The sequence below is a fragment of the Mirounga leonina genome, unplaced genomic scaffold (genome assembly GCF_011800145.1).
Source record: "Mirounga leonina isolate KUSES-001 unplaced genomic scaffold, KU_Mleo_1.0 Mir_200, whole genome shotgun sequence".
Taxonomy (NCBI): domain Eukaryota; kingdom Metazoa; phylum Chordata; class Mammalia; order Carnivora; family Phocidae; genus Mirounga; species Mirounga leonina.
In genome coordinates this window covers 21,352,540-21,366,957 of record NW_023270503.1, presented here as the reverse complement: position 1 = coordinate 21,366,957, position 14,418 = coordinate 21,352,540, and the positions used below count along the sequence as shown (strand labels likewise).

Genomic DNA, 14,418 nt, shown 5'->3' with positions numbered 1-14,418 from the left:
AACATTTCTCCCACACACACATTTTTTTCAGATATTTAAATGTGGTAAAATGAAGACGTGGAAGAAAATTTTAAGATACAGTTAGATTTCATATTATACCCAGTTAAGGCTTAAAGAAAAACAGAAGGAAGAGAGAGGAAAGCAATTAGATGGAAGAGAGAAAAAGATTCCAAGGTATCAAAGGAAAAGGGAGTAAGATTCCAAAGCATTAGTAAAAGAAGACTCACTACAGTCTCAGCTCATAGACCAAGAGATTTGGTGTTACGAGTTTTGTGCATCTGAATGGTCAATTTTGATTAACCAGTTTTAAGTTGGTTTTTTTTTTTTAAAGATTTTATTTATTTATTTGACAGAGAGACAGCGAGAAGGAACACAAGCAGGGAGAGGGTCAGAGGGAGAAGCAGATTCCCCACTGAGCAGGGAGCCCGATGCAGGGCTCGATCCCAGGACCCTGGGATCATGACCTGAGCCGAAGGCAGACGCTTAACTGACTGAGCCACCCAGGCACCCCAGTTTTAAGTTTCTCAACGATTATTTAGACACCAAGATTTATTTCAAAATGGGATGGCAAACTCCCAGGAGAAATTCTTGGTGGGATATTGTATTAATGACAAAAATAAAGTTTTCAGATTAAATTTAGCTCAAAGACCATATCTACTTGAAGAATTTCCTCATCCCTTGCCTAGAGAATTAGAAATCATTTTTAAATGATACCTTATTTTTAAAAATTACTTTAAATTAAGATGGAAAACACTAGTAATCAGTACTTCTGAGAGAGAAATGAAAGGATAGATACCACAGAGCATAACAATTCCAAAAAGCTGGATATGACTCACTAGTCTGGGTAACAAATCTTAATTAAAAGCCTGCTTTATTTTGTTTACATTTGTAAGAAAGGAACAGGAAACGGATTTTTTAAATTTTAGTAATAAAAGGGATAAAGTGTATGTGAAAAAAATTAGTAAATCATTCCATTTAGTGACCTTTGTGAAAAAAGCAGCAGTTATCAAGATTTTATTTATTTCTTTGGTTGGTTGTTTACAGAGACAGCATGAGCAAGGGGAGGGGCAGAAGGAGATAGAGAATCTCAAGCAGACTCCTCGCTGAGTGTGGAGCCCAACTTGGGCTCCTGGGTGGTTTAGTCAGTTAAGTATCTGCCTTTGGCTCAGGTCATGACCCTGGAGTCCCGGGATCGAGCCCTGCATGGGGCTCCCTGCTCAGCAGGAAGTCCGCTTCTCCCTCTGCCCCTCATCCGGCTCGTGTTCTCTCTCACTCTTTCTCTCTCTCAAATAAGTAAAATCTTAAAAAAAAAAAAGAGTCAGACGCTCAGCCAACTGAGCCACCCAAGATGCCCTAGAAGTATCTCCTTTGAATGTCAGAAAGATGGTTTCAGGTAATTCGTCCTATAATATCTCCCTTATCATTGAAACAGATTACTTAATGTATAAAAGGATTCTAGAAAAGAAGTTCCCTTCTAAGTTAAAAGAAAATGTCCTTATCCAAAAGTTGGTTCTCTTCAGGAATCAAGAGGAAAATACAATAAAGTAAAACAATGAGGTTGGTTCTGTCAACTGTATCTTTATAGTGTCTGGTTCTAAAATACTATAAAATCTCTGATATGAAAACACAATCAAGTTGGAATTAAAATATTATCTCCAATAGCTATTTTTCTTCTTCTTTGAATAGAGAATGCTCAACTCTTGAAATGTACCAAAAGCTAGCAACTGCCACAAGACTGTTTCTCTAGATGAGTGGTACTCATAGCAATGTGACTCTAGTAATATATTTGTTAGTGTAATGTATTTGTTAGTGCTTGCACTGTGGAGTCCATCATCCAGCTCTCTAAGACCTTAAATTTCTATAGTAAAATCACAGAAGTTATTTGATATATTCAATGTGAACAAAGGAAGGCTAGAGCACTCTAGGTATCTACAAGCCTAAATGTTCAAAGACGTGATACATGGCTCATTTTGTCTCACTGTAGTTGGCTTCTGTTACCAAACATCCACTGGCTCCCTTCCATGACATCTGCTTAAAGCCATGTGAGTTCTCCTTGAATTCGATAATGCTTGAACTCCGGATTCCCAATGATTCGAGGTTTAGCTCTATTAGGCCATTCCAAAGAACTAGAGGGGGCAGTCAATTATCACACACTCCAAGCCTGGTAATGAATGAAGGTTATCCACCATGAATTCCTATCTTTAACAGCAGGTGTCACTATGTAGCCTTAATGGTTGATGTAGGAAGACTGCTGGTCCTCATCTCGTGCTCCCAAGATTCTGAAAGTTTACAGTGCCAAGAGAGAAAACTGAAGAGCTCTCTGCCTGCCCAAATCAAACATGAAAACAGGCCATAAAGTTTCTCCCCATTTCTTTTTCTAATTTTGACTTAATTAGGTCCAATTCATTAGCCAAAAAGAGAAATCATCCTTGGAGCTTGAAACAATAGTTCTTTTTAAATCAAGAATAAGATGAAATTATATTAAAAATGAAATAATTCTGAAAAATGATATTTTGTTCCCCTACACTCCCTCAGTCTTCCACTAAAAAAGAACGAAAAAGAGAATTCAGTAATTTTTTTTTTCTTTAGTAAACTCTGTGCCCAAGGTAGGGCTAAACTCACAAACCCGAGATCAAGAGTCACATCCTCTACCAACTGAGCCAGTCAGGTGTCCCTAGAATTCAGTAATTTTTTTATACATACTTCAGAGCTAGCATTTTTGTCACATTTGTAAATTTCAAAACAATACAGAAAGCTATGGAACTCAGTGTAGTGGATCAAAATCAGAAGAAATGATCCACATGCACACACCCCAGAATCCTGCATAATGGATATAGCATAATGTTAACTACAAAAGCTGAGAGCTAAACTGAAGAAGAGTCTTTTTTTTTTTAAGATTTATTTATTTCTTTGCCCAAGACACACACACACACACACACACACAGAGGGAGCGAACAAGCAGGGGGAGGGAGATGCAGGCTCCGTGCTAAGCAAGGAGCCCGACACAGGACTCGATCCCAGGACCCCGAGACCATGACCCGAGCCAAAGGCAGACGCCAAACCGAATGAGCCACCCAGGCATCCCTGAAGAAGAGAGTCTTAAAGGTATCTTTGATTTAGTTATTTCTGCAGACATCAGAACCACATGAAAATCTGAACAAAAAAGAACTGAACCTAGCTTCCAGGTCTCACTCTTCAGCCTGGGATGATGACAATTCCAAGCATATATTCGGAAGCCCAGTCAAATGTCAAAATGAGTCACTGTGCTATTGGAGCCCACTCTTTAATGTGTACTTATGACAAGAAGTGGTTTTACTTACTCTGGTCAGCATAGTTTTTTGCTTTGAGTTCAAGTTGCCTTGTTTGAGATTCTAAAGATTCCACTCGGGTCTGTAAATCCTTTTTCTCCTGTTCTTGAGAGTCTTCAAATTCAATGAATTTCTAATAGAAAAGAAAAGCATTATTTTCATTAGAAAAAAGAAACTTTTTTAACATTATCAACTCCTGTGTTTCCTGGTATCAAGAATGACAATTAGGCATTAACTACTCAGAAAGATCTAAGAATCAGCAACTTAGGTTGATTTTTTAGTTTCTCTATAAAACCTTCCAAATATAGAAGGAAAAACATGACCAAATAGTTTATGAAGTGTTTCCACTTCATATAATAGGCATTCCAAAGAAAATACATTCATCCTACTCCAAATATATGAATCCTTTAACTAGCATATTTGCATATTCATCTGAGTTGAAGACACAGTTTTTTATATAATGCAGAACATGTACAACAAATGAAGAACAAAAGAAGGATGACATGTCAATAAATTTCTGTTCAACAATTATTTGGTTAATAAAAAGTCTTTTAGATTACCTGAACTATGGAGTTTAAATTCCTGAGAAAAAGAGCACTTACTAGAAATAACTCCACCAAATTCAATTTACTAAAACTGTTATTGTCAAGATTATTATTAAATCTAATCACTAAGTCTCAGTCCTCATCTTAATTGTTCTATCAGCATCATCTGACATCTGATCACTCACTCCTTAAAATATATATTTTTTTTAATTTCACTTCCAGGAGTTTGTTTTCCTTCTACGTTACTGGCTGCTTCTTGGTCTTCTTTGTTGGTTCTTCCTCTTCTCCCCAGTTTCTTAACATTCACAAGCTCAGTCCTTGGACAACTTCTCTTCATTGTTTACTCTTTTTTTTTTTTTTTAAAGATTTTATTTATTTATTTGACAGAGAGAGCACAAGTAGGCAGAGCGGCAGACAGGGGGAGAGGGAGAAGCAGGCCCTCCGCAGAGCAGGGAGCCGGATGCGGGGCTCGATCCCAGGACCCTGGGATCATGACCTGAGCCGAAGGCAGACGCTTAACGACTGAGCCACCCAGGCGCCCCTTCATTGTTTACTCTTATTCCCTGATGATCTCATCCAGTTTCATGGCTTTAAATACTAACTACATGCTGACAACCTCCCAATTTCTAGTCCAGTCTCGAGCCTAGACCTGAATTAAACATTTGTATGTCCAACTGCCTACTGGACAACTCTGCTGATATGAATGTCTAATAAGCATCTTAACCTTCACATGTCAAAGCTTGCTCCTCCTGATCTTACCTCGCTCATTTAATTACCGTGGCCACTTGCTCAGGCTCAAACCTTGAGTCAGCTTTGATTCTTCTCTTTCTCTAACACCTCATATCTAATCTATTAGCAAATCTACCTTCAGATCCATCCATTTTTCCATTATCTCCACCACCATCCTGGCCTGTGCCAACATTATCTACTGCCTGAATTAATGGAACAACAGCCTCCTAACTAATCTCCTTACTTCTACCCTTGCCCCTACAGTGCATTCTCAATACAGTAGTTAGAGTGACCCTTTAAATAGTCAGATGGGGCACCTGGTTGGCTCAGTCAGTAGAGCAAGCGACTCTTGATCTCGGGATCATGAGTTCAAGCCCGATGTTGGGTGTAGAGATTACTTACATAAACACTAAAAAAAAAATAAGTCAGATCAATTCACTCCGCTGCTCAAAATCCTCTGATTGCGGGACGCCTGGGTGGCTCAGTTGGTTAAGCGTCTGTCTGCCTTCGGCTCGGGTCATGATCCTGGAGATCGAATCCCGCATCGGACTCCCTGCTCAGCAGGGAGTCTGCTTCTCCCTCTGACCCTCCTTCCTCTCGTGCTCTGTCTCTCATTCTCTCTCTCTTAAATAAATAAATAAAATCTTAAAAAAAAAAAAAAATCCTCTGATTGCTTACGTTCTCCCAAAGTCCTTACCACAGCCTCCCAGGACCAAACACAATCTACTAGACTCTTACTTATTTGACATCATCCTCTTCTACTCTTCCCCTCCCCACCCCCACATATCTGATTCAAGCTACCCTGCCGTTCCTTCAACACTCCAAACCTTTGCAATTGCTTCCTACGGCCTAGAATTCTTTCTCCAGATACCAAATGGATTGCCCCCTCATCACCTCCTTAACATCTTTGTTCAAATGTCACTTTAAAAAAAAAAAAGATTTTATTTCAGAGAGAGAGGAGAGCACATGCACACACACACACACACACACAAAAGCATGAGGAGGAGGAGGAGGGGCAGAGGGAGAAGCTGACTACCTGCTGAGCAGGGAGCCTGCTGTGGGGCTCGCACCTGGGATCAAGACCTGAGGCAAAGGCAGACACTTAATGGACTAAGCCACCCAGGCGCCCCTATAAATGCACCTTCTTAATGAGATTTTCTTGTGATGATATTTAAAACTGCAATACTCACTCCCTACTTCCCTCCCTGCTTTTCTTCTCTCCAGCACTTACTCTCACCTAACATACTATAAATTTTAGCAATTTATCTTATTTATTATCTGCCTTACGTCACTAAAATGTAGACTCCATGAAGGCAGGGATTTTTTTTTTTTTTTAAGATTTATTTATTCATCTCAGAGAGAGAAAGGGAGAGAGCACGAGTGGGAGGGGCAGAGGGAGAGAGTGAATCTTAAGCATACTCCCTGCTGAGCATGGAGCCCCACAGAGGGCTCGATCCTGGGACCATAAGACTATCACCTGAGCCGAAACCAAGAGTCAGGTGCCTAACAGACTGTGCCCCCCAGGCGCCCCAGGGCAAGGACTTTTGTTTTCTTTGCTCCTATAGTCCCAGTGCAATGATGATGGCCCAAATATTTGTTAAATGAATTAATAAACAAATGAAAAAAAACTTTTAGAGTAAAAATACTGAAACCCCTATAGAAAAATGTGTAGTTCACAAAAAACCTTAGATATCACTAAATATACCTTAGTTTTAATATGAAATTTTTTTGTTCATTACTTAATCTGTCCTGAAACTCTTCAGTCACTACAGTAAACAAAGTTTTTTGTCTGCACACATTGCCTTCATTTGGAACTTCTTCCCAGTTTCATGCTAATTCTGTTCAGCGCATGCAGTTGGATTGGTGAAGACTCCCATCTCCCTAGTGGTGGGCATATGACTTGATCCAGACAGGTCATTCTTCCCTGGGATATCTTCCAGACAGGTCATTCTTCTCTGGGATATCTGCCAGTTACTAGAAAGAATATTACCTCTCTTCCTTGGGAATCACACACACTAAGAATTTAGCAGGCTTAAGCTGCAGATAGACATCTTTTCCCAACATATGGAAAGAATATGCCTGAGAAATAAAGCCAATATAAAGGAAAACAAAGATCAAGGAAGAAGAAAATCCTAATTAAAGGTACTATTTGAGTACTAGACTCCATATTTCTTGCAGCCAGCATTTTGGAGTTGTTTTTATTTTTTTTCAGTTACATAAACAAATATATTCTATCACAAGAAACTGAAAGCGGAGCGCCTGGGTGGCTCAGTTGTTGGGCGTCTGCCTTCAGCTCAGGTCATGATCCCGGGGTCCTGGGATCGGGCCCCGCATCGGGCTCCCTGCTCGGTGGGAGGCCTGCTTCTTCCTCTCTCACTCCCCCTGCTTGTGTTCCCTCTCTCGCTGTGTCTCTCTCTGCCAAATAAATAAATAAAATCTTAAAAAAAAAGAAACTGAAAGCATCCTAATATAGTCATCTACTTTTCCTTAAGAGCCATTTGGTTTCCTTATATTATTAGATAATGTTCTTATCTTTTCAAGATTGAAACCTACAACCTCTGAAACATTGGTTCTTAATCATTCAGGGGTCCACAGACCCATTTGGTAATTTGATATATCCATGAACCATGTTTCCCCAGAAAAAATGCCCTCACCCAACCCGAATTCTGCCTATTTTTCTCAGGGACTCAGAGATCACTTAAGTCCTTCCACAAACTCCACATTTAGCACCCCTATGCCCTATACTTTTCTATGCAAATATTCCATATTTGGGAAGCTTCTGGGAAGCATCAAACAGCCACTGTTTACTTTTCCAGAATACTAATCTAAAGATAACTGTAAGTAGGAGTAAAGATTATAGTAAATACAAGAAGAGAGGCAAACTGGGGGCGACTGGCTGGCTCAGTAGGTAGAGCATGTGACTCTTGATCTCAGGGTCGGGAGTTCAAAAAACGGGTTGGGGGGGCGCACCTGGGTGGCTTCTCCCTCTCCCTCTGCCCCTCCTCCCCGCTCATGCACTCTCTCTCTCAAATAAATAAATAAAATCTTTAAAAAAAAATTTCTAAAAACAGGCAAACTTGATAAATCATCCATTCATTCATCCATTCATTCAAAAAATGTCTACTATTTACTATGCACCGGGCACATGAAACGTGACTGTGAATATCACATTATCTCTGCCTTCCAAAGGTGCTCACTGGCTACAAACTGAATGCAAGCAGGAAATACAAAGGTTATGCTGAGGGCTGCCTCAGTGGCACAGTCGGCTGAACGGCCAGCTCTAGGTTTTGGCTCAGGTCGTGATCTCAAGGTCATGAGATCTAGCCCAGCGTGGGGCTCCAAGCTCAGTGCAGAGTCTGCTTGGGACTCTCGGCCCCTCCCCGCTGCACTCTCGTACTCTCTTCTCTAAAATAAATAAATCTTAAAAAAAAAAAAAAAAAGTTATGTTGAACAGAAAAGCAGCAGCTATATAACAGGATGTTGGTGATGAACTCTGAGTAAATTACTTCAACATTTTGCCAGGACTATAAGAAAAGACTAAGAATCAATAAGAAAACGTAATTATTTTTCGGCCTGCTTTAAAAATGCTCCCTTGGCTAAATGAACTGCTCTATCTGGGTTAAGTAACAAGAAATTTTAGGCTTCTTTTGTGCAATGGATAAAATGCTGTTTTAAAGAACATATAGCAGGGAGGGGGGTGGGAGGATGGGTTAGCCTGGTGATGGGTATTAAAGAGGGCACGTTCTGCATGGAGCACTGGGTGTTATGCACAAACAATGAATCACGGAACACTACATCTAAAACTAATGATGTAGGGGCGCCTGGGTGGCTCAGTCGTTAAGCGTCTGCCTTCAGCTCAGGTCATGATTCCAGGGTCCTGGGATCGAGCCTCGCATTGGGCTCCCTGCTCGGCGGGAAGCCTGCTTCTCCCTCTCCCCCTCTCTCGCTGTCTCTCTCTCTGTCAAATAAATAAATAAAATCTTTAAAAAAATAAATAAATAAAAAATAAAACTAATGATGTAATGTATGGTGATTAACATAATAATAAATTTTAAAAATAAAGAACAAATAGCAGATGTTTACCAACTAATACTTAAAATGATGTACTATTAAACTTCTAACAAAAACTTTACCACTAACAGATTGGTAGTTGCCAAGGGCATGGGGTGGGGATAGGGGAAAATGGTAAAAGTGGCCAAATGACACAAACTTCAGTTATGAGTAAGCTCTGGGGATATAATGTACAGCATGGTGACTACAGATAATACCACCGTACTATACATTTGCACGTTGCTAAAACAATAGATTTTTAAAAGTTCTCACCACAAAAATAAAAATTGTAATTAGGTGACATGTTAACTAACCTTACTGTGGTAATCACTTTGCAATTATGTACATATATCAAATCATTACATGGTACACTTTAATATTATATATCAATTATTTCTCAATAAAGCTGGAAAAAAAACCCCACCATTCTGCCTATTCAGAATTCCTGATAGAAGAAACATCATCATGAGCACACAGCTTCATGTCTGCTTTGTTTCTTAGCGACCCAGTTTGGCTACAGAAGGGCATGAATAATCCATAAGTTTAGCAGTCACTACACTGCTATCTGCTTACTTCATAGGCAAGCATCACATAGACCTACCTAGATGATTCATGCTTTAGAACTATTCACATTTTATAATGACTACTGAGACTTTATATCTCTATCACCTTAAGTAAATAGGGCAAAAGGTTCCCCCCCCCCCCAAATGACGTGACAGTTCTTGGACTGACAGGGCTATTTATCTGCAAATGGAAATCTCTTGTTTCTACAGTTTCCCTTCACAGTAAGGGACTGGCAATAATGAAAATATTCCAAATGCCAGGCCTTTCCTTCAAGCAAACTAAAATAGATAAACGTAGAGACTCCAAAACGAACTGCCATCTCTCATAATGGTGTATTTTTTTTTCCTTTCTTATTCTAAACAGTGGATCTTAAATTAAACTTTTAGAATCATGAACTCCTTTGAGAATCTTATGAAAATAGATCCTTTCCTCAGGAAGATAAATATATGAAACACAAAACTATGCATTCAAATTCACTGCATCTTCAAGGTCTATAAGAAATCAAGAATGATTTCCTCCCATTTATAAAAATAGTAAATGTTGATTTCTTTTAAGATAATCTTTTAAAATTCTCTCTGTTCCGAAAATCCCAATTTTAAATGTGTATTACATCTTGGTTTGGAAATGTCAGCTGCCACCCTCATTTAAAATGTTAATGACTATTACACAACAAAAATAAATACTCCTCAGTTCTGATAAGGCATGTTAACAGATCATAAAGGGGCACTGAAAGCTAGTAGGATAAACACATCTGAAGAGCCTTAAGAGTAATCAAGAAAGAGTAACAAATGACTGAAATTTTCTAAATTGTTACCCCCCAAAAAGATCTGTCAAATAACCTAGTTTTGAGTCATTGTTTTGTGAAATATCCTTGATAATATAAATAACCTTGGGAATAGAAGTTGCTATAGGACACAGTAGCTCAGGAAACACAACATGGATAAATACAAAAAACTTCAGAAAATGGCCTAGCTCTATATGGCACGTAACAATGGAAACGTAGGAAACACTGATATAAGAACTTAAGAAAAAGAAAATTGGAATAGAAATAAAGAATGTGGTGGGGCGCCTGGGTGGCTCGGTCGTTCAGCATCTGCCTTCGGCTCAGGTCATGATCCCAGGGTCCTGGGATCAAGCCCCGCATCGGGCTCCCTGCTCAGCAGGAAGCCTGCTTCTCCCTCTCCCACTCCCCGCTTGTGTTCCCTCTCTCGCTGTGTCTCTGTCAAATAAATAAATAAAATCTTAAAAAAAAAAAAAGAAAGAAAGAAGGTGGCATGAAATTCAATTAAATGCCAAAAGAGGGCTTGGCAGAAAAAGGTTTAGATTCCTGGTCCTCATAGAAAAGTTGTTTTTTCTCAGTGGGGGTTGGGGACAGAGTATAAGGGAGGTAATGAGAACGGTTTCTTTTTTCTATACCCAACTTCTCACACTACAGAGAAAATAATTAGGGAATAGCTGGCATGGGTTATTCTTTTTAGAAGCTTTCCACTTCTCTTCCCTGCTCAGAGATCCTTGGTGGGTTAGTAGCACATCTGAGTACTGCTGAACCTCATTACTAGTTTTGTATACTATAAACATGACTGGCTCTGGTTTTAAAGTCTTCTTGGGGCACCTGGGTGGCTCAGTTGGTTAAGGGTCCAATTCCTGATTTATGAGCTCAGGGTCCTGGGCTCCACAATCAGCAGGGAGTATGCTTGAGATTCTCTTCCTCTACCCCTCCCCCATCCCGAATGCTCACACACACTCTCTCTAGCTCTCTAAAATCAATAAATAAATCTTAAAAAAAAAAGAAAGAAAGAGGTCTACTTTCTACTCCACCAATTTCAACTTAACACACACACTAATTGAAATAACATAAAAATAGGAACATATCCCATTCTGTCACTTTTTAATCAAAGAAAAAAAGTTAGGCCTCCTGGGTGGCTCAATCTTTTAAGTGTCTGCCTTCTGCTCAGGTCATGATCTTGGAGTCCTGGAATCAAGCCCCTCATCAGGCTCCACACTCAGCGGACAGTCTGCTTCTCCCTCTCCCTTTCCCTAATCCTTCCACCTGTTCACTCTCTCTCTCTCTCTCTCTCAAATAAATAAATAAATAAATCTATCTTAAAAAAAAAAAAAAAGAAGAAGGGGGCGCCTGGGTGGCTCAGTTGGTTAAGCGACTGCCTTCGGCTCAGGTCATGATCCTAGAGTCCCAGGATCGAGTCCCGCATCGGGCTCCCTGCTCGGCAGGGGGTCTGCTTCTCCCTCTGACCCTCCTCCCTCTCCTGCTCTCTGTCTCTCATTCTCTCTCTCTCAAATAAATAAATAAAATCTTAAAAAAAAAAAAAAAAAAGAAGGAAAAAAAGTCACAATTAAATATAGCCACACACCTATTTATAATGACTATTCTCCAGATCTCAGCAGGAGTACAGAATAAGCAATTGGCAGTAAAAAGATATTTATTACAACTACTAAGAATGTTATTTACTCTTAAGTAACATACTAAATATAAAACTAAAACTCTTTATCTACCCATCCAATCCAGGCAGTTACTTCATGACAGCCATCAAGGAAAAGGAGTAAACAGTTAACAATATAATATGCTAAGTACTATAATGGAAGCAAACATAAGGAGCAATAGGAACATAGAGAATTAAATGACTAAATCTGCTTTTATTTGTTTATTAAGATTTTATTTATTTGAGAGAGACATAAAGCTGGGGGAGGGAGAGGGGGAGAAGCAGACTTCCTGCTGAGCAGGGAGCCCGATGTGGGGCTCGATCCCAGGACCCTGGGATCATGACCTGAGCCAAAGGCAGATGCTTAATCAACTGAGCCGCTCAGGCAAATCTAGCTTTAAAAAGAAAAGCCCAGGGACACCTGGGTGGCTGAGTTGGTTAAGCGTCTGCCTTCAGCTCAGGTTATCATCTCAGGGTCCTGGGATCAAGTCCTGCATTGGGCTCTTTGCTCAGCAGGGAGTCCACTTCTCCCTCTCCCACTCCCCCTGCTGGTGTTCCTGCTCTTGCTATCTCTCTCTGTCAAATTAATAAGTAAAATCTAAAAAAAAAAAAAAAAGACAATATTGGGGCACCTGGGTGGCTCAGTCTGTTAAGTGGCTGCCTTCAGCTCAGGTCACGATCCCAGAGTCCTGGGATCAAGCCCCAAATTGGGTTCCCTGCTCAGCGGAGAGCTGCTTCTCCCTCTCCCTCTGCGTGCCGCTCTGCCTACTTGTGCTATCTCTTTGTCAAACAAATAAATAAAATCTTTTTTAAAAAAGCCCAAAGTCAAAATGTTTCTGTGAACACATTTCAGGAGTTCAACTTTATAAAAATTATAAATAAACCTGTTAAATTTTTCTGGACAATGCCAGCACTTGGGATTTTTTTTTTTTTTTTTTTTAAGATTTTGTTTATTTATTTGAGAGGGAAAGAGAGTGAGGGAGAGCATGAGAGCAGCAGAGGGAGAAGCAGACTCCCTGCAGAGCAGGGAGCCCGATGCGGGGCTCGATCCAGGGACCCTGGGATCATGACCCGAGCTGAAGGCAGACGCTTAACCACCTGAGCCACCCAGGCGCCCCGCATTTGGATATTTTTAAAACAAGTAAATTTCTTATTGACAGTACTATACATTTCCAAGTTGTCCTACATCTAAGTACATGTTTTTAATGTTGCCTGTCTTCTGTGCTGTTCCTGTAAGTTTGCTCTTAAAATACAATAAACTAGGAGCTCAAGGGTGGTTCAGTTGGTTGAGTGACCAACTCTTGATTTCAGCCCAGGTCTTGATCTCAGGGTGGTGAGTTCAAGCCCCACACTGGGCTCCATGCTGGCCTTGGAGCCTACTTTAAAAATAATAATAATAATACATTAAACTATTAAAAGAGAAAGAGAGAGCAGCCCAGGGGCACCTAGGTGGCTCAGTTGGTAAAGTATGTAACTCTTGATGGGGGACTTCTTGATGGGACGGTGAGTTCAAGCCCCAGGTTGAGTGTAGAGCTTACATTAATTAAAGAAAAAGAGAAAAAAGGCAAAGGCCTGAATTTCAGCTGACTCTGAAAGAAACAGTTTATCTGAGGAAGTGGGGTAAAGACATTCCAGACAGAGGTAACAGCACATGCAAAGGCAGGCATAAAGACCATGGCATGCGCAGCAAAATACAATTTAGGGTTGAAATTTGAGTAGCTGATGTAAAGAATAAACCATTAGCCAAAGAGTAAGTTGAGAATCTCTCCTCTGATTCACAAATTGACTTTGTGGGCAAGTAAGATTCCATTCATCCATTCATCCATCCATCCATCTATCCATCCATCCATCCTCTCAACACACAGCTTGAGTCCTTATTGTTCTAAGTATCCTAAGATGCCAGGAAGGTTACAAGACAGCCCTGGTTCCTATGTTCCATTGTTTGAAATTTAGCAAAAGAAAACAGGCATTAAACATAGGTGACTAACAAAAGATGAATTTCTGAAGATCTCACATAATTCAATAGTCACCTAATTTGAGGCTGATGCTGATAAGAGATGGCTGGTGTTTCTGTTACTACCCAAGTGACACCAATATGGGATGTAACAGCACAACCTTGGTTTACAATTCAGTCTCAGGCTTCTATATGGCATGATTCTTGGAAGACTTTCTACAATAAGGAGTTAACATTTCAAAATCCAAATATGAAATGAGACTTTTAAAAAATCACATAGTTTGGGGTGCCTGGGTGGCTCAGTCAGTTAAGCGTCTGCCTTCGGCTCAGGTCATGATCCCAGGGCTCCTTGCTCAGTGGGGAGCCTGTTTCTCTCTCTCTGCCTGCCACTCCCCCTGCTTCTGCTTTCTCTCTCCCTCTGTCAAATAAATAAATAAAATCTTAAGGAGAAAAAAAAAAGGAAAGTGAGAGAGAATGGCCAGAGATGAGGCTGGAAAATCAAGGACCAAATCACACAGGGCCTTGCAGGATACTAGATCATATCAGGGATGCTGAACTTGACTCACACTCTGGAAAGCTCAGTCTGAAACCAAATGGGAAATGCAATGGAGGGGGCTGGGGAAGTCTGAGTGTGTAAAGGGAGACCAGAGGTCACCACAGTAGTCCAAATGACAGAGGATTATAAGCAGTGTCAGTGAGAATGGAGAGGAGGATGAATTCATCCTTTGTTGGAGGTAAAATACACAGAATTGGTGACTGAATGAATGTAAGGGAGAAGACAGAAGAAAGAAAAATCAGGAAAAAGGATAGATTTCTAGTTTAACCAATGG

At 40.2% G+C, this 14,418-nt stretch overlaps 1 protein-coding gene across 5 annotated transcripts in view; it reads right to left on the bottom strand.

Moving 5' to 3' along the window:
* SPAG9 (sperm associated antigen 9) overlaps positions 1–14,418 on the bottom strand; it is a 139,132-nt gene that overhangs the window by 98,545 nt on the left and 26,169 nt on the right. For all 5 annotated transcript variants that reach the window (XM_035026831.1, XM_035026825.1, XM_035026827.1 and 2 more), the window contains exon 2: positions 3,321–3,441. In XM_035026831.1, the coding sequence (XP_034882722.1) occupies positions 3,321–3,441 (121 nt within the window). The remainder of the gene's footprint in view (positions 1–3,320; positions 3,442–14,418) is intronic.